This window comes from Misgurnus anguillicaudatus, chromosome 5, assembly GCF_027580225.2.
Source record: "Misgurnus anguillicaudatus chromosome 5, ASM2758022v2, whole genome shotgun sequence".
In the NCBI taxonomy this organism is placed as follows: Eukaryota; Metazoa; Chordata; class Actinopteri; order Cypriniformes; family Cobitidae; genus Misgurnus; species Misgurnus anguillicaudatus.
In genome coordinates this window covers 34,737,054-34,754,985 of record NC_073341.2, presented here as the reverse complement: position 1 = coordinate 34,754,985, position 17,932 = coordinate 34,737,054, and the positions used below count along the sequence as shown (strand labels likewise).

The following is a 17,932-nucleotide window of genomic DNA, read 5'->3' as shown; positions in this document are numbered from 1 at the left end:
TTGTGACAGCCCTAAACATCATTGCCTTTGGAAATTACACCACAAAAATATAAAATGCAAGCCTCCAAACTTTTTTTCTCTTTTACTAGGTCATCTTTCAGATCACCCCCCTGAATGTGACCCAGTGGTTAATGGTGCTGAAGATCTCACTGCCTGTTATTCTCTTGGACGAGCTGCTTAAATTCGTGGCAAGGAACTACTTGGAGCCCGGTAATGATTTGGACCAGGAGCCCGACAGGAGAGGCTGGTCCCTCTCTGCATGCACTGAGGGCATCTCCTGGCCTTTTGTAGCTCTGTCATGTCCCGTTGTGGTGTGGCTTTACAGCACAGGCACTAACATAACCAACCTGTTCTGATCGTCTTGACTGATCTGAGACCTGCCGTGAAGCTAACCATGACTCCAAATAACCAGAGGAGCGACATTAACAAGGAACAAGAGTTAACCATGTTCATATTTGCACACCAAGCCTTGTTTGAATTTTTATACACAATGTTTATCTATATATATGGCATATTGCTGTCAGAAAATAGTGTTTTTTTTATCATTAGATTTTTTTAATTAATTTTGGTTTTCATATTAAAGGTGTATATTTTTCTCAGGTCCCCTTTTTCGATGTTTAAAAAAGTGCCGAGACGCAATACTATTTATCCGATTGCTTTAGTTGCAGTATATTTGGCTCAAAGCTCTGAAATGAGATTTCTTTATAGTGTTTATAGAATCAGCTGGGCCAAAAAAATAAATGTGCATTCCGTTTGTTTTCTGTAACATCACAATATATTTTCATTTCCTTGTGTCCTTGACACAAAATGATTTCCTTTCTGCTTTAAGTAGATTGTGGCTACCTCAGTTCTGTCGATTGCTTTCGGCGTTCCTCTTTTCAGACCTTTTTGGATGATAAGAAAGAGAAAAATAGCCAAATGCACTAGTTCCCCAGTACCGAATCACTTTTCTGGATCTACCACATGAGGTGAAAAAGTAGTACACACATCTGGCCATCGGTAGTATACAGAAGACTTTAAGTAGATTTGTTTACTACTTTTATTTTAACGCACTAATTTTGTACTTAATATACTAAAATTTCTTTAGTACTACTTAAGATGTGTGTGTTTTGAGACACCATGAATATGAACTAAAATGCGCTTTTAACATACTATCTCTGTATTAAAAAATGTATTTAGTTAACATAGTTAACACTTTTTATTAAACTTGAACCCATTTTTCATACAAGGATATGTATGTAATACACATGGTACCTAAATACATTTTTTTTTTCAATACATTTAAACACATTTTAGTTCATGGTGTCTAAAACTAGCACAGATAAGTACACTAAAGAAGAATTTTTTGTATATTAAGTTTAAAATTAGTGTGCGAAAATCGAGTACATTATGGGAAGTGTACTACTTTATCACTTGGGTTATTTAATTATGCTTAAAGGAAAACACCACAATTTTTCGGTATTTTGCCGTGTTCTTGCCTCAACTTGGACAGGTTGATACATGCCTATCTTTTTTCAATGCGTGCACTTAATCTTTGTGCAGCGCGTCGTGAATGTGTTAGCTTCTAAATTCATCCCTGTTTGGATCCTAAGGAATGAATGGGGCTAGGCTAGGTGCTGGCACATTCACGACGCGCTGTGCGGAGATTGAGTGCACGCATTGAGTAAGGATGGGTATGTGTTGATTTGTCTGGGTTGAGGTGGGAACATGGTGGAATGTTGAAAAAAGGTGGTGTTCTCCTTTAAGAATGAACGTGCGTTTCAGGTGTCTGAAAAATGCTCAGATTGAAAATGAAGAGCTTAGATGCAAAACGCAACCTCTGTCGAAATTATATAATGATATAAGTGATTTTGCAACTGTTTAGTATTTTGTCCAAAGAAGTGGATGGTTTTTGCAAAAAAAAAGTTTGCGTGAACTTGTGCGCCTGTATAGCTCAGTGATAGAGCAAAAAGTTGTGGGTTCGAACCCAGGGAGCACACACACTGAAAAAATATGTCCCTTGTAATGCACTGTAGTCGCTTTGGAAAGATGTCGCACAAGCACAAGTTGCTTTGGATAAAAGCAAATTCGTAAGTGTAAATGTAGTTTTTCAGCAAAATCCGTCAAATTTGTTTAATACCAATGACATGACTAAAGTGACTAATAACCTTTATAGAATGCTGCAGGGATGACAGATTTTTGTTGGCTAACCTGAAAGTTTCCCTCCCAAAAAAATCCCATACATTTTTCATAGACTTGTTTATTATCGCAAAAAAATAGCTCTGTGTTTAACAAAAGTTTATGGCACTTACTCAGTCAAATAAATGAATCCTTACGGATGAATACCAATTTGATGAATTTTAAAGCATAAATGTGTTTACTAGAAAAATAAAGTCTTCAAAAAAATTTGATTTGACTTTAAAATTTATAAAAGTTGTGTTCATCTGTGAAGATTAATTTGTTGGACAAAACATGTCAAACTTTGTTAAACAAAGAGCTAATTTTTTGCGATAAAGCCCATAATTTTTTCCCATATACTTTTAGATTTAGTAAGGGAACCGAGCCCATATGGCAAAAAAATATATATTTAAAATAAGTTTTTTTACAAATGTGAGGTGAATATATGAAGAGTTTCGTTGCAAAACGAGATAACCACCATTTTTTTAATTGTTCAGAAATCTCGGTTTTTGGTTGTGCATTCCAATTAATATCAATGCAACTGCAGTTGGTTTGTTTTGATTTAAACCTTCATAACTTAAAAAAATACAGCCAAGTAGCACCATAAAACAAAATAATAACATAACATAATAATAAACATGTTTTGACAAAAATGTTAAAAAATTGATTTATCTCGTTTTGCAACGAAACTCTTCATATTTTCTTGAATTGAAATATATGAAGAGTTAAATATATTTTTTCATGCTTTAAAATAAAAAATTGTGAAAAAATATTTCAAAATATACAAGGGGATGGCCACAATATTTGCTGAAATATATTTTGGAATGTTTACAAAAATATATTTTTCACTAATATATTTTTGTCATTTTTTTGTGTATTTTGAAATATGTTTTTAAAACTTTTTAAATATTCAAAATATATTTATATATTTCAATTCATATATTTCAATTCAATGAAATATGTTCATGTTGCATTGGAAGAAAAAACATTTTAAATTATATGTGTGTGTATATATATATATATATTGCCATATGGACAAAAAGCCATTATATCCCTCACTAAAAGCCCATTATTTTTTTCCCCATTTATTTTTGGATTGTCGCAAAAAACAAGTTCTGCGTTTAACAAGTTTATGACTTGTTTTGCTTGCCCTTGAAATACATGTTGAAATATTTGTTGTTATATGAAGGTTAAAACTAAATATATTTCCAAATTCAAAAATATATTCAATTATAATAAGCATATTTTTAAAATATATATTTCTGTCCAGAATTTTTTTGTCAGCTAACTGGTTAGCCTACAAAAATACTTCATCCCTGCGGCACTCTACTGCAGTGGTTATGAAACGGGGCCCCAGTTTTAATATTTTATAAAATGCATTAATTATCAAAAAAAATCATTGTAATTAAACCTCAGAAAAATAAGGCTACTAACCAAGAGCACTACATTGCATCATTTAATATGTTTTGTTTATTTTTAGTTAGAATGTTTTACGTCATAAATTTTCTTTAAGGGGGCCAAGAAGGGATGCACCGCAAACAAGGGGGAGCGCACGCCGATAAAGTTTGAAAACCACTGCCCTGAACCTAAACATAAGAACCTGCTTTAAAAAAAAGTTAATTTATAAGGTTTTGCATCTGAAGCAAATGTTTCCTTCAGCTATTTTGTTGGATGTATATATGGGAACATTATAGTGACTAACATTATTTTTTTAATATAATGTAACGTAAGTGTATATTCTATGTGAACTGAGCACAAATAGTAAAGGCTGTGATGAATTCTGGGATAAACTATCCTAAGTTAGTACAAAAGTGTTGCTAACTATTCTCTTTAGGTCTGTAAATAGCAGTACTTATAGTTTTTAAATCAAGTGACCCTAGACTCTTAACAATTTTGTCCTGTTTGTATCACATGACACTGAATATACTAATGCATCTCACGGTTTTGCAACTGTCACAACTCACACAAGCAGCTAAACTGTCCTAAAGAGGAAATGTATGTATCACATTTGCATGATGGCACATTTCTGTATTTATATTTGATCAATATTTTGGTTCTGAGCTCTGTGTTTATTTTTGCAATTTCTCTCTCTCTCTCCTCAGCTCAGGTGGATTAAACCAATCCGCCTCTGTGTTCCCTGCAGAAACCGTGAGGTTTTCTGGACTTTAGTGCATGCGATTGCGCAGTCCGTAACATCATGCTAGGCCTGCAGCCAACTGTGCTACATCTTAATTATATCATTAGTTTAGTTTATCAAACGTTAGGAGTGAAAAAATGCTTTTTTTTGGGACCTGGCAGTCTGGCTTGGCCAGGTCATGCCCGTGAAATTGAATACGTTTGAAAAAACACCAACAACAGTAGTTTTAATGGTGCATGTCCCCAACATAGTAAAATTTTGTATAGAACTGCAATACTCTATTGGAAAAACATCAAATGCCATTACTGACAATCTTTAAAGGCACCTTTATGTGTAAATTAACCAAAATCATGTTATTGTCATTTGCACATGGGATGTGCAATATGTTTTAATGCAGAGACTTGTTTCAGGTGTGAAATGTGTGTGTGACATTGAGAGAGACAGACAGTCTTTACAGCAGTTGCCATGACACCCAGAAGGCAGCGCTGCCCATTCAGTGTTGTAATTATTACAATTACTTGTAGTTAATAAAATATTACATGGTTGTTTTGCTGTTTCTTTACATACATGTCTTTATTTGTGTTAGAAAAATATCAGACAGTTTCAAACATCAGACATGATTTTAATTACAAAACATTGAAAAACATAGAAACAGTCAAATATAACAAACACCAAAATAAAAGTACTTTAGGACACTTAGTATTAGTTTCATACGATTGGATTATTTACACACTTTTATAGCCAAAAATACTGAAGAACTGGTGTGGGTCGACCAAAAATATTTTGCATCATTAAAAAAAAGCCTATTGCCATCAGATGGCTTTACATTTTAAGACATGCAAGCACATCCCCCTCCCAAAAAATATTTACAGTAAACAAAACTGAATTTAAACCTTAATGGTGAGGTTACGATAATAGCAATTGAGTAAGAGATTGACATTTATCGTCATAAACAGCGTCACAATACAAAAAAATAGTGCTGTCAAAAGATTAATCGCATACACAATAAAAGTTTGTTTTTGCATAATATATGTCTGTGGACAATAAATAATATTATTTTGTATATATTAATTCACATGCATGCATGTATTTAAGAAATGTTTACATGTATTTATTTATTTATTTAGATTTTAATATATTTTTATACACTGCAAAAATTATTTTCAAGAAAAATAATTGTAGTATTTTTGTCTTGTTTTCAGAAAAATATCCAAAAATTCTCAAATTAAGATGCCCCTTCCCGATGAGCAAAACAACCCAAGAAAATAAGTCTAGTTTTTAGACCAAAAATATCAAATTTAAGTGATATTGTGCATAAAACATGCAAAAAAATCTGCCAATGGGGTAAGCTAATTTTTCTTGAATTTAGTGTTTAAAAAAATATTCAAGATTTTTTGGTTACCCCATTGGCAGATTTTTTTTTTGCTTGTTTTATGCACAAAATCACTTAAATTTGATATTTTTGGTCTAAAAACTAGACTTACCCTCTTGGGCTGTTTTGCTCATCAAGAAAAAGCATCTCAACCCAAGAAACTTTTGATATTTTTACTGAAAACAAGACAAAAATAACAAGAATCCCCTTCCTGAAAATCATTTTTTGCAGTGTAATGTTTATAAATAAATACATAAAATCTTAAATTTATACATGTATCTGTGTCTTTATTTATACACAAAATATATTATGCAAACACAAACTTTTATTTTGTATGCGATTAATCACAATTAATATTTTGACAGCCATAAAAAAATCATAATAGTCCTAACAATAGGCTTTCAATTTGTTCCGGTCTAATTTTGAAGGGCATGTTTTATAAGATACACCTGCTTAGGCAAATTCTTTAAAGCCCACAAGTTTTCTGTTATTAGTTTTCTAGCTTTAACATTTTTTTTTTGTGGAAACAAAAGTCTTTTTAAACATGCACAACAACTACAGGTTTGAGATTTATAAATCCATTGGCACATATAGGAGTTGCCAAATCCTGTCTACCATGGGTTCTTCTTAATCAATAAAGGGCACAATATTTGTAAATGTAATCCAACAAATATCGCCCATTTCTTGTGGTTTGGTCTCACCCTGTTTATTTCTGTTATATTAGTTTCTCTGAAAAATCGGTGTATTAAGAAACCCCCCAAAATTGGGGCTTAAGATAAGAACAGTCACCATGATAGTGCCATCCACAAGTTCTAAACTGACACTGTGCGTAACTCACCACCAGAGGTCAGTAATGAGAATCCTTACACAAAACTACATGATTGTGGATGTGATTTTTACTATATAGTGACCTGCAAATCAGACAGAAGTACAGAGAGTCTATGAAGGTCACTGCATGCCAAACCACTGCTCCTGATCGGCCCATTGTGCCGCTTCGCTGTCACTGCCCTCCAGATCTCCCTCCTCCCCGCTGCCCTCCATATCATCACCGTCCAGCTCGACCGTCGCGTCTGTGGGACTCTCCTCCTTCTCCATCTTTTGCATGCCCTCCAGAGACTTCTGATCGTTTGGATCGAGGCTGCAAGAAAATAACAATTAGCTCTGCATTGCACGAATTTGGCAGACGTTTATCCAAAGCGACTTAAACATTTTTATCAGTTTGTGCGTTCCCTGGGACCTTTTCCACTGCCAACGCAATGCTCAACCACAGGAGCTTTGTAACATACATTTTTTTTAGATTTAACTGTCCAATATGATTGGTTGCATTATAAGCAGAATGAAGTTACCTTAGTGCTATACTGTACTGATCCATAGCCTCCTGATAGTCATTAACAGCGACAAGAAAATCTCCCAGCATTCTGTGCAGCACACAGTCGCTCTGATTGGCTAATGTGTTCCGGAGAAGCGTTATCCCTTCCTCATGTTTCTGTTCCCGACCTGGAAAGCAAATAAAAAAGACTTTATGGTCACAACCCTAAAGACTGTGCTGGCTGGGTCTATAACTAAATGATTGACATACTGAGGAGCTCTGCTTTCTTCACGACCGCTTTGATGTAGTCGGGTCGTTGAGCGAGGGCTTTGTCCAGCAGCGTTTTTGCCTTCTCCTGCGTCACGGGATCTTCCAGGCACACTGTGGCCAAGATGGTAAGGGTCTGGGCGTTCGCTCCCAGCGTCTTGTAAATATTGTTCGCCATTCCCATAGCCTCCCGAATGCCATTGGAAGCCAGGTAGCAGTCGATCAGACCTGCAAACGAGCAATGAATATTTTACACTGCAAAAAATTATTTTCAAGAAAAAAAAATCTTAGTATTTTTGTCTTGTTTTCAGTAAAAATATCTGGAAATTCTTGAATTGGGATGCTTTTTCTTGATGAGCAAAACAACCCAAGAAAATACGTCTAGTTTTTAGACCAAAAATATAAAATTTAAGTGATTTTGTAGATTAAACAAGCAAAAAATCTGCCAATGGAGTAAGCAAAAAAATCTTGAACATTTTTCTTACACTGCAAAAAATTATTTTCAATAAAAAAATTCTTAGTATTTTTCTCTTGTTTTCAGTAAAAATATCTAATAATTCTTAAATTAAGATGCTTTTTCTTGAGGAGCAGAAAATAAGTTTAATTTTAGACCAAATATTTAAAATTTAAGTGATTTTGTGCATAAAACAACAAAAAATCTGCCAATGGGTTAAGCAAACTAGACTTATTTTTGGGTCGTTTTGCTCAGTTAGAAAAAGCATCTTTAACCCTTTAACTGGCGCAGCCCTTTTTGAGTGGGGGTTTGGTGAAAAGGTGATATACACCTTTAAATTAATATAACTCTGGCATTTTTTTTTTGTTGTCTAGAAGCCTATTTTGGTAATTTTTGGTTTTAAAGAAGACACTTCAACGTTTTTTAGGGAAGTGTCTGGAGGTGAAAATATTTTTTTTTTAAAGCAGTTTACATTTATTTGTAATAAATAATAATGCAATATAGTATACTTTTTAATACATAAAATTGTCAAAAAACTGAGGTTTGTGCTGGTTTGCTTTGAGGTTTGCTGCATACTTGTGTCACAAATGAATAAATTACAGTTACTGCATTATTATTACTGCTAAAAGGTTTTGAAATATGAAAACTACATTCTTAGACCTTTCCAACAATATATAGTTTGTCGTGATAGATTAATATTTACGGGACAGCGCCAATTAACAGGTTAAGAATTTTTAGATATTTTTACTAAAAAACAAGACAAAAATACTAAGATTTTTTTTCTTGAAAATAGTTTTTTTTTGCAGTGTAAACACTAAATAAAAAAATTAAAGAAACATTTGCTTACCCCATTGGCAGATTTTTTTGCTTGTTTTATACACAAAATCACTTACATTTGATATTTTTGGTCTAAAAACTAGACTTACTTTCTTGGGTCATTTTTCTCTTTATTAAAAAGCATCTTAATTTAAGAATTCAATATTTTTACTGAAAACAAGACAAAAATACTAAGTTGAAAACAAGAACAAGAATTTTTTTCTTGAAAATAATTTATTGCAGTGTACGCCTTTTACGAAATTAAGTGCAAGCAGCCAAAGCGACCCCAGAAATGTTTCTTGCCTTCGTAGCAGTCCAGACGACAGGGAGCCAATCGCATGGCTTCTCTGAAGTGTATGATAGCTTCTTGCACTCGGCCCATGTTACGCAGTGCTGCCCCCTTCAGGAGAAGTGCCTGCACGCTGTTACTGTTCAGCTGAATGGCCTTAGCTCCCAGATACAGGGCACGAGAATACCGCTTACTGTAGAAACTATGACATCTGAGGGAAGAGAGAGAGCTTAAATGAATGCGTTTGTGTTAACGTTTCACAAATATTCAATGTGAGAAACTCGGACACACCCTGAAATGACCCAGGGTTCGGCATGCTGGTCAGATATGTTGAATAGCCGTCCTCCTAGAACTTCGACATCTTCTAGGTGACCTTCCCTGGCCATAAGATACCCATACACATCCATGCCTACACAATAAGATGGCACAATTAACCAAATGAATCGATCTTAATTCTTAAAGAGAACCGTTTCCTGTCGTACCTTTGATCAGGTAGGGGTCGAGCATCTGTGCCTGCTCAAATTTCAAGATGGAGTTCTTGGTGTCTCCAGCTCGAAAGTACACATCCGCCAGTGTGACCAACAAATCGACATTATCCCTCAACAGAGTCTTCTTTTCCAAAGAGCTACGGGGGAGATGACTTATTTAATACATACGGAATTAAACACGCCGGATTTACCATACATGCAAAGATTTGTACCAAATAGTGTTGATTGCCCTCTGATTGTCTCCTCCGTGCAAAAAAGCGTGCGCTTTAATCCAAACAGATAGCCAGTCAAGATTCGGGATGCTCTGAATCACGTCCATCGTCATGGAGGCGACCTCCGCCCCTTTCACGGACAGAGACAGAAGGCCTGCGATACATCAGACAGAGGGACATTTTAACGTTCACTGTGAACGTACAAGCTGCCAAAAAACACAAACACACGTGCTGCATTCTTACTAACCAATTATAGCATCAAGAGCCAGCGGACACTGTCTTAAAACCTCCTTGTAACTTGTAACAGCTGAACGCTCCTGACCCGCCTTTCGGTAAAGATTCGCCAACATCATGTTGATCTAAAATTGAAACAGATACAGCCAATAACATAATTTGCTATTTATGAAACTTTTTTTTTTGTTGATCCCAACACGGAAACATCACATAAACCAGTGGTCCGAGTATGGGTCTGGATTATCATTTTGATAGCATATGGAAGATATGTGCATCCCAAATCGCATTTTTGTGCACTATTCTATGCCATTTTGTAGTATAAATATTGTGAGTAGTGAGTTCACATAGGAAATTCAAAAGAAAAGCACACTTTAAGTACCCGGATGTTGCACTTATTCAACTGAACAAACTAAGTGTGTAACGCTGGACACTTTTTTAAATAGTATAGTATAGTATAGTATAGTATAGTATATGTACAGAATTCATAGAAAAACTCACAACACGCTGGACACTTCTTGCACTTAATCAGTGTATTCGACTTCAAGATCAAAATGTGACATCAAAGTACCGCAAGACCGATCTGAAAACCTCAGGAGCAGACTGCACTCGAATCACTGTCGCGGTACTTTGATGACACATACCGATCACTCTGCGCAGCGCTGAATGAAGTCCTATACAAAGAAGGGCTTTAACATGGCATGGCATGTTAAAGGGCAAGTTCGGTATTCTACACCCAAAGCCCTGCTTTCAGACCGTTCAAGATGAAAAAGAACGCTTTTGACTGAAATTTGGACATATGATGCTGGCCTGAGAATTTTCGGTTTCTGTTGTATCACCTTCCACCTCTACAATGGCTGCATAGGTGCACTGGAACAATCCTTCCTAAAATGCATTAAACTTTCATTTACAAAGACGTGAAACTCACCGAGTGGTCAGGGGTGTCACACAAAAATCGCTGCATAAGATGCTTTCCAACAGGTGTTTTAGCATTCGTTGTAAACTTGTGGATCTATTTTTCCAAACGCCTCACACCCGTATATTCTTCCGTTGAGAGCTTGAATAATAGACACTCCAGCCCAGTTGGTGGCAATAAACAAACAAGGTTCCCGGCGCGGAGTAATACCGTACCTCACAGAAAATCTAATACAAGTCAATGGAGTTGGCAAAAACTACGATAAAACCTGTTGGAAAGCATCTTTTGCAGCGATTTTTGTGTGAGCATATCAGTGAACACCCCTGACCACTCGGTGAGTTTCATGTCTTTGTAAATGAAAGTTTAATGCATTCTAGGAAGGATTGCTCCTGTGCACCTACGCAGCCCCCGTGGGGGTGGGAGGTGATACAACAAACACCCGAAAACTCTCGGGCCAGCATCATGTCCAAACTTCAGTCAAAACCGTTCTATTTCATCATAAACAATCTGAAAACAGGGCTTTAAGTGTAAAATACCAAACTTGTCCTTTAAGTGGCACGGCATCTAACACACAGAAGCCATTGGCACGTGCCAATACATTTAGAGGCACTTCCAGTTTCCAGTGGCATATGCCACTGTGTTTTACTGACCTTTGTCAGCGGACGAGCCACCGGTAACCAGAAGTGCCACTGGACGAGCTACTGTAAATCGGAAGTGCCACTAAATGTAGTGGTACATACATGCCAATGGCTTCTGTGTGTAAGACGCCATGCCATGTTATAAAGGACACTCCACTATTTTTTGAAAATATTCAAATTTTCCAGCTCCCCTTGAGTTAAATATTTGATTTTTACCGTTTTAGAATCCATTCAGCTGATCTCTGGGTCTGGCGCTAGGACTTTTAGCATAGCTTAGCATAATTAACTGACTCGATTAGACCATTTAGCATTGTGCTCAAAAATAACCAAAGAGTTTCTATATTTTTCCTATTTAAAACTGGACTCTTCTGTAGTTACATCGTGTACTAAGACTGACAGAAAATTAAAATTTGCGATTTTCTAGGCAGTGATATTATGCAGCAGTCGAAAATAGTCCCCTTAGTAACTTTCAATAGCAGGGGACTATTTTCGGGCAGTGCGTAATATCATTGCGCCTCCTGCAGCCATGGTACGGCAGAAAAAAAGTATTTGATTATTACACCAGAATGAGAGTATAGTTCCTATCCATACAGGCCTAGAAAATCGCAACTTTTAATTTTCTGTCGGTCTTAGTGCACGATGTAACTACAAAAGAGTCAAGTTTTAAATAGGAAAAATATCGGTTATTTTTTTAGTGCGATGCTAATGGTCTATTTAGATTCAATGGATTGTGCTAAGCTATGCAAAATTGGTACTGCCAGACCCGGAGATCAACTGAATGGATTCCAAAAGGGTTAAAATCAAATGTTTAACTCTAGGGAGCTGGAAAACGACTTTCAAAAAAAGTGTCACAATTTTCCTTCAGTCTGAAGGTGACTGAGGTTATGTTGGACAAAACAGATAACACTGTTAATAAAAGAATAATGTACAAATTGATTTTAATTGACTTGAATTGTAATATATGTTTGACGTCATTTGCCCTCGTCTGGGAAACCGGTTACAAAAAAAAATCATTAATAAGTGGTCCATTTGGGATGACACTAGTATTACGCTATAAAAGTTCACACAGATAGTTTAAGTATGTGCATAGCATAAAGTATATCATTTGGGACGCAGTTAGAATCAAATGCAATTTAATTTGGTGTAAAAATGACAGGTTTTACCTTTGGTGTTCTCTGTCGAGAAGGGATGCCATCCAGCACAGATATGGCATCTTTATCCAGCTTCAGAATAGTGTAACACTCTGCGATTTTATATTTCACTTCAATCTCTGATGGCAAATTCTAGAATAATAAACACAATGTTTGTCAAGAGCATTAATTTCATATATCTAGGCATCCAAACATCATAAAGAGAGAGAGACAGAGAAAGATGTTGGCAAATGTGGTTTCAGAGCTCACCTGTGCTTGCAGAGCAGAAGTTGTGCCACCTGTACTGGACGGCCGCACTTTGGAGGTTTTGCTGAGCACTTTTTTCTGCTGTAAAGCCATGTTGTATTTGCAGGCGGCGTTCCTGTACTCTTTATCGTGGAAGATTGAGTCCGCATGATACACCAGCAGCTGATACTTCTGAGCCGGTGAGAAGAGTTCACTGGAGGACATAAACACATCATGTCTAAGTACCTAACACTACAGTATCCTCATACCTTTAACATCACACTGCACTGTTTACGTCTGTACTGTGTGCCTTGTATGTGTCTTTCTATTCCACTGCACTGTGTTATTACACGTGTAAAACCAACGCATATGTTTAAAGTACACTTTAAAATACAGCGATCAGTCTGCGCAACGCCAAAAGAAGTGCTCGCTAAAGACTCACGGGTTGTTGGTGCTCATGGTAAGCAGTAAACTGCTGATGATCCGGACATTAGAGTGCAGCCCGGCCGCCGCCATCTCCCGCACATGATCGATCACATTCATCTTCGCTCGTTTATTATTTAACTTTAAGCTAAAACAGCTGTTTACGGGTGAACTGAGATAAAGCGGAAGTTGCAGCGGTGCTGAAGCAAGTAGCTTGTGAGTTTTTAAAACAACAGGAAATGACGCGCTTACAAAATAAAAGTCGGATAAAGTGTGTCAAACGAGAAGTCTACGGCGTTTAATGTAAAGAAAATAGTAAAATACATACATGTATAAAATGCTAAAATATAGTTAAATAATATAAATGTGGAGAATGAATAGTCTTTTTAATTTGACTTTTGCATATTAGCCGATGGTTGTGATTTCTGTAAAAGTCATAAGCAAGTTACCTTATTACAGGATTTTGATTTAGGAATGTGAAACCCCCTACTACATTGTCTATTTTTGATGTATTATATATCGTTTTTTCTCGTTTTTTTTCTTTTATCTAATTGATATGTACAGAATAAGATTGTAAATTTAGTGTAATCTCAGTCTTCTTTTGTAATTCTCCTAGTTATAAATGCCTTTTTGTATTTCTTGTTCAAAGCATTGAATAAAAAACTATATATAAGTTACTTCTGAAGAAGCTATAGTCTGCATTTTCAAACTAGCAATATTAACTTTTTAAAATGTAAACTATTTAACATCTTTTTTTAAAAGTTGCCTGCAACCGCCAGCTTTTTTATGATTTTCACAAACGTTTCACAAAATGCCTTCCAGGAAAATTTTCTTCTATACATATATAAACAAATATATAAAATAATAATAAAAAACGGGGAAAAAACCCGTTTCATCATATCTTCATTTGTTCTCTTTTAATAACCTCTTAAATATGGGTAGGTTTCTTAAAAAATACCAAATTTTGAGCAAAAAAACTGAAATAATTGCATTTATTAAAGGAATTTTGTTAGAGATCAGATTCAGAACGATTATCAAATAAACAGATTTTACAATATTTTAAATTCGTTTTTCTTCTGTTTATAAATTGGGTAATAGCGCCATCTAGTGGATAATAGCGTAGTTTTAATTTACCGCAAAACTCGTCAGGGAAGCATCATTGGCAGGGAAATGTTTTCGAGATAACTTAAAAATGACCAAGTCTGGAAAATGTAAGTATCATATCTATTCTTACCCATATATGAGCCGTTTTAATAACTCTCTGTGTGTGTTTGACTCATGTAGAGCCGCAAGAACCGACAGGCGGATGACGTCAAAGTACCGCGAGAGCGATACGAAATGAGGCCTCTGTATAATTTCTTGAATCGCTCTCGCGGTACATTGACATCATCCGCCTGTCGTTTCTTGCGGCTCAACATGAGTCAAACACACTGTAAGTCGCTTTCTATAAAAGCGTCTAATACATAAAATATATTCATATTAAATTAAATATTCAGCTCTGTTTCTCAGAGTTATTACTTTCCGGTTGTAGCTATACAATTATATTAAACAACATAATTTTTTAAATCTCTTAGTTTAGATCGTCAGGGTAAGTTAGACCAATTTTACCTCACATTAGGTTTTTATTTCACATAAACCTTTAGTGACAAAGTCACAGCTCATCTTGATTTCAGAATAACAAAAGTGGTGTCCCTCGCCTGAACAAAAACCTAAAAATACTAAAAGACATCAATGATGTGTTAAGGTTCAATAATACACACAAACAAAGGAACGTAATTCAGTTGTATAAACAGCTGCTGAATTATGATCATGTTTAAACAGTGGTGAAGTGCTCTGTGGAGTTTTAAATCAACTTCAGTCTAGTTAGGTAACAGCAGCTTCCCACAATAATCCTTCTTTTAGGGCTTTGCTAGGATTCAGGTTTATATGCACAGCTGTGCTTTATCCATTTCAAACCATTTATCAAACGTTTATCCCCAAACAAACTTCAAAGTGCACATTTTATTATGTCTCACACAACAGAGAAAATCTCTCAGCAATTGTCAATGTAAAATCCTTTTAAAAAACAAAAGGAAAACTGCAATATACATTAAAAAAAATCACATCGACACCACTACATGAACAGCTTTAAGCAGTTGATAGTAGGTCTTTGATCACGGTCAGATCTCTGGGTCAGACAGGAGCACGTGGTTATTTTGTACCTGGCCGTTGTGCAAAGTGTTACATTTCTCTAAAGAGAAAAATAATGAAATGCACCACAAGACAAACAGTTACAACAAGGAAAAACTCCTAAGATCTATCTCGCAAAAACACAGTTGAAGCAGGCGTCCTTTCCAATTGATGCTACTGATTTTGCCATGTAAAGCATGTTGTTTATCTACACTCATAAATGTACAAATAAATAACTTGCATGGTTAACAAACAATGTGAGTTTCCCTGATTAATAGCAACAATTATTTGTAATTGGAAGACAAGATTTTAACATAGACCTCAGCAATGGGTAACATAAATATGAGTTTTTGACTTAGTACATTTGAAACGGCTTAATGCACATACAACGGACACGCTCTTAGCTGAAATAAATCAGTATATTCAGCAATAAATGAATGAATGAGCCAGATACCATGTTAATATTTGCAGAATTAGCAAAGAAATCCTGAAAGCAACGCCAACCATATCTGACCTTCTGACCAACCTAAACCCAGAGTCTTTATGTGCATCTATTACATAAAAAATAAATAAATAAAAATCTCAGTCTTCAAGGAACATCAGCATCATGAAATAATTCGCAAACATCCAGATGCGAGGTGGACTATCAACTTCATTTCCAAGTCACAATCTTATGTATCCGCCTGAAATCTTGAAAGAGTTTTCTGTCTTTCTCTCGGCTCGATGCGGTTTCACTTCAAATGTGTACACAGGTTAAGCTGCAGTGCAATTACAAAAAAATCAAATCATGAATTACAAAAAGTTTCTGTAAACTGTCACAGATATACATTATGGTTTCCAGTCTCGTAGCTGCCTTTACAGTAACTTTCGATTGCTGTCTCCTGCAACTTTGTATCAAAAGTTTGTTTGGTTTGCCGGGCAAGCTATGTCTTTTCTTCTCGTTCTGTTTTTCGCCGCGTAATGTTGCGCGGTTTGATCTTCAGAGACAGCTCCCACAAAGCCTCCTCGGCTAGATGATCGCTAAAGTCGTTGAAGAAGGAGACGATGTCTTCATTGTGTTTGAGATCATAGTGCCTGTAAAAGAGAGAATTAAAAAAAATCACACTTTGCACAATTGCACTGCTTTTGCTCAAATGCATTGATGCAGAAATAATTCCCATAAAAAAACAGATTATATTTCTTTATATACTCACACTTGCTGAAAGCGCCTCATGGTGCCCAGGATGTTAAACTGCTGCCATCGTTTGGAAAAGTTGATTTTTCCATCAATGTGATCAGGATTCCCAAGATGCACAAAAGTTAAGTCCTGAAGAATGAGACCTCTGTATTGTACGGAAAACAAGGCACAGGACAAAAATTTAACACTTGAATCACAATTCAAAACAAACAAATTGTCTTCTTTAAATGCTCATTCTTACAGATATGGTATAGATGGAGGCTCCACGTCTGCTAAAGCTGCTCTGTACGCTCGGAAGGAGGAGGAACTGTCAATTAAAGTGCAATATTCCTCCAAACCCTGTGAAGATGACAACAGTCAACATGAAAAAACGATCAGCAAAAAGAGTGATTTAAAGTAGTGACACATGGGTTTGATTTACCTCTGAAGTTTGTTTCTGCCATTCCAGTCTTCTGATGGGTGCTGAATCCAACGCTGATAATATTGCCAAGTATGAGTTGAAGTTATTGAGTTTTCTTAAGTGCTGCAATATATAAGGATACAACTTTAGCGATTCTTTATAGAAACAAGCCCAAAAAGTCATTCGATTTAGTAAAAAAGAAAATACCTTCATAATTTTGATAAACTTCAAAAGTAATTTTTCTCGATCCTGGGCTTTCTCCTGTAGAATTATTAAGGATCGAACCCTTAAAAGGAAAAGAATAACATTAAACATGGCAAGATATAAGCCTCACTGCAAAAAATGATTTTTTTACTTAGTATTTTTGTCATGTTTTCAGTAAAAATAATTAAGATGTATTTTCTTGATGAGCAAAATGACCCCAGAAAATAAGTCTAGTTTTTAGACAAAAAATATACAATTTAAGTAAATTAGCGCCTTAAACAAGCAAAAAAATCTGCCAATGGAATAAGAAAAAATTTCTTGATATAAATAACATTTTTTCATAAACACTTAATTCAAAAACATTTTTCTCATTCTATTGGCAGATTTTTTTGGCTTGTTTTTGGCACAAATTCACTTAAATTGTATATTTTTTGTCTAAAAACTAGACTAATTTTCCTAGGTCATTTTGCTCATCAAGACAAAGCATCTAATCTAATTTAAGTAAAATATCTAAAAATTCTTAAATTAAGATGCTTTTTCTTGATGTGCAAAACAACCCAAGAAAATAAGTCTAGTTTTTAGACCAAAAATATCAAATTTAAGTCTGCCAATGTGGTAAGCAAAAAAAAATCTTGAACATATTTTTTAAACACTAAATTCAAGAATTTTTTTTAAATTTGATATTTTTGGTCTTAACTAGACTTATTTTCTTGGGCCATTTTGCTCATCAAGAAAAAGCATCTTAATTAAAGAATTTTTAGATATTTTTAGAAAACAAGACAAAAATACTAAGAATTTTTTTTCTTGAAAATCATTTTTTGCAGTGTGCAGTGTAAAAATGTCATTTTTTGCAGTGTTCTTACTTAGTATTTTTGTCTTGTTTTCAGTAAAAACATC

The 17,932-nt window shown here is 35.3% G+C and overlaps 3 protein-coding genes across 7 annotated transcripts in view; 1 reads left to right on the top strand and 2 right to left on the bottom strand.

Moving 5' to 3' along the window:
* The window catches only part of atp2a2a (ATPase sarcoplasmic/endoplasmic reticulum Ca2+ transporting 2a), a 36,878-nt gene extending 32,039 nt beyond the window's left edge, over window positions 1-4,839 (top strand). The window contains exons 21-22 of one of the 2 annotated variants that reach the window (XM_055167672.2): window positions 90-210; window positions 4,260-4,839. In XM_055167672.2, the coding sequence (XP_055023647.2) occupies window positions 90-210; window positions 4,260-4,273 (135 nt within the window). In that variant the 3' untranslated portion in view covers window positions 4,274-4,839. Of the gene's footprint in view, window positions 1-89; window positions 2,945-4,259 lie in introns of those variants that run through there. The other variant, XM_055167671.2, reaches the window with a different exon arrangement.
* A 1,035-nt stretch (window positions 4,840-5,874) lies between these two features.
* On the bottom strand, window positions 5,875-13,320 carry anapc7 (anaphase promoting complex subunit 7). The gene is made up of 11 exons (XM_055168878.2): window positions 13,105-13,320; window positions 12,687-12,876; window positions 12,450-12,569; window positions 9,749-9,860; window positions 9,502-9,655; window positions 9,284-9,426; window positions 9,093-9,210; window positions 8,816-9,012; window positions 7,246-7,470; window positions 7,013-7,163; window positions 5,875-6,804 (listed from the first exon to the last, which is right to left on the bottom strand). The coding sequence occupies exons 1-11, from the start codon at window positions 13,203-13,205 to the stop codon at window positions 6,615-6,617; spliced, it is 1,701 nt and encodes a 566-aa protein (XP_055024853.1). The 5' UTR covers window positions 13,206-13,320; the 3' UTR covers window positions 5,875-6,614.
* Window positions 13,321-15,066: 1,746 nt separating this feature from the next.
* Window positions 15,067-17,932, bottom strand: part of rapgef1a (Rap guanine nucleotide exchange factor (GEF) 1a) — a 41,172-nt gene continuing 38,306 nt past the window's right edge. For all 4 annotated transcript variants that reach the window (XM_055168038.2, XM_055168039.2, XM_055168040.2 and 1 more), the window contains 5 exons: window positions 17,039-17,117; window positions 16,853-16,954; window positions 16,673-16,770; window positions 16,448-16,576; window positions 15,067-16,328 (listed from right to left, as the gene is read on the bottom strand). In XM_055168038.2, coding sequence (XP_055024013.2) covers window positions 16,178-16,328; window positions 16,448-16,576; window positions 16,673-16,770; window positions 16,853-16,954; window positions 17,039-17,117 — 559 coding nt within the window. In that variant the 3' untranslated portion in view covers window positions 15,067-16,177. The remainder of the gene's footprint in view (window positions 16,329-16,447; window positions 16,577-16,672; window positions 16,771-16,852; window positions 16,955-17,038; window positions 17,118-17,932) is intronic.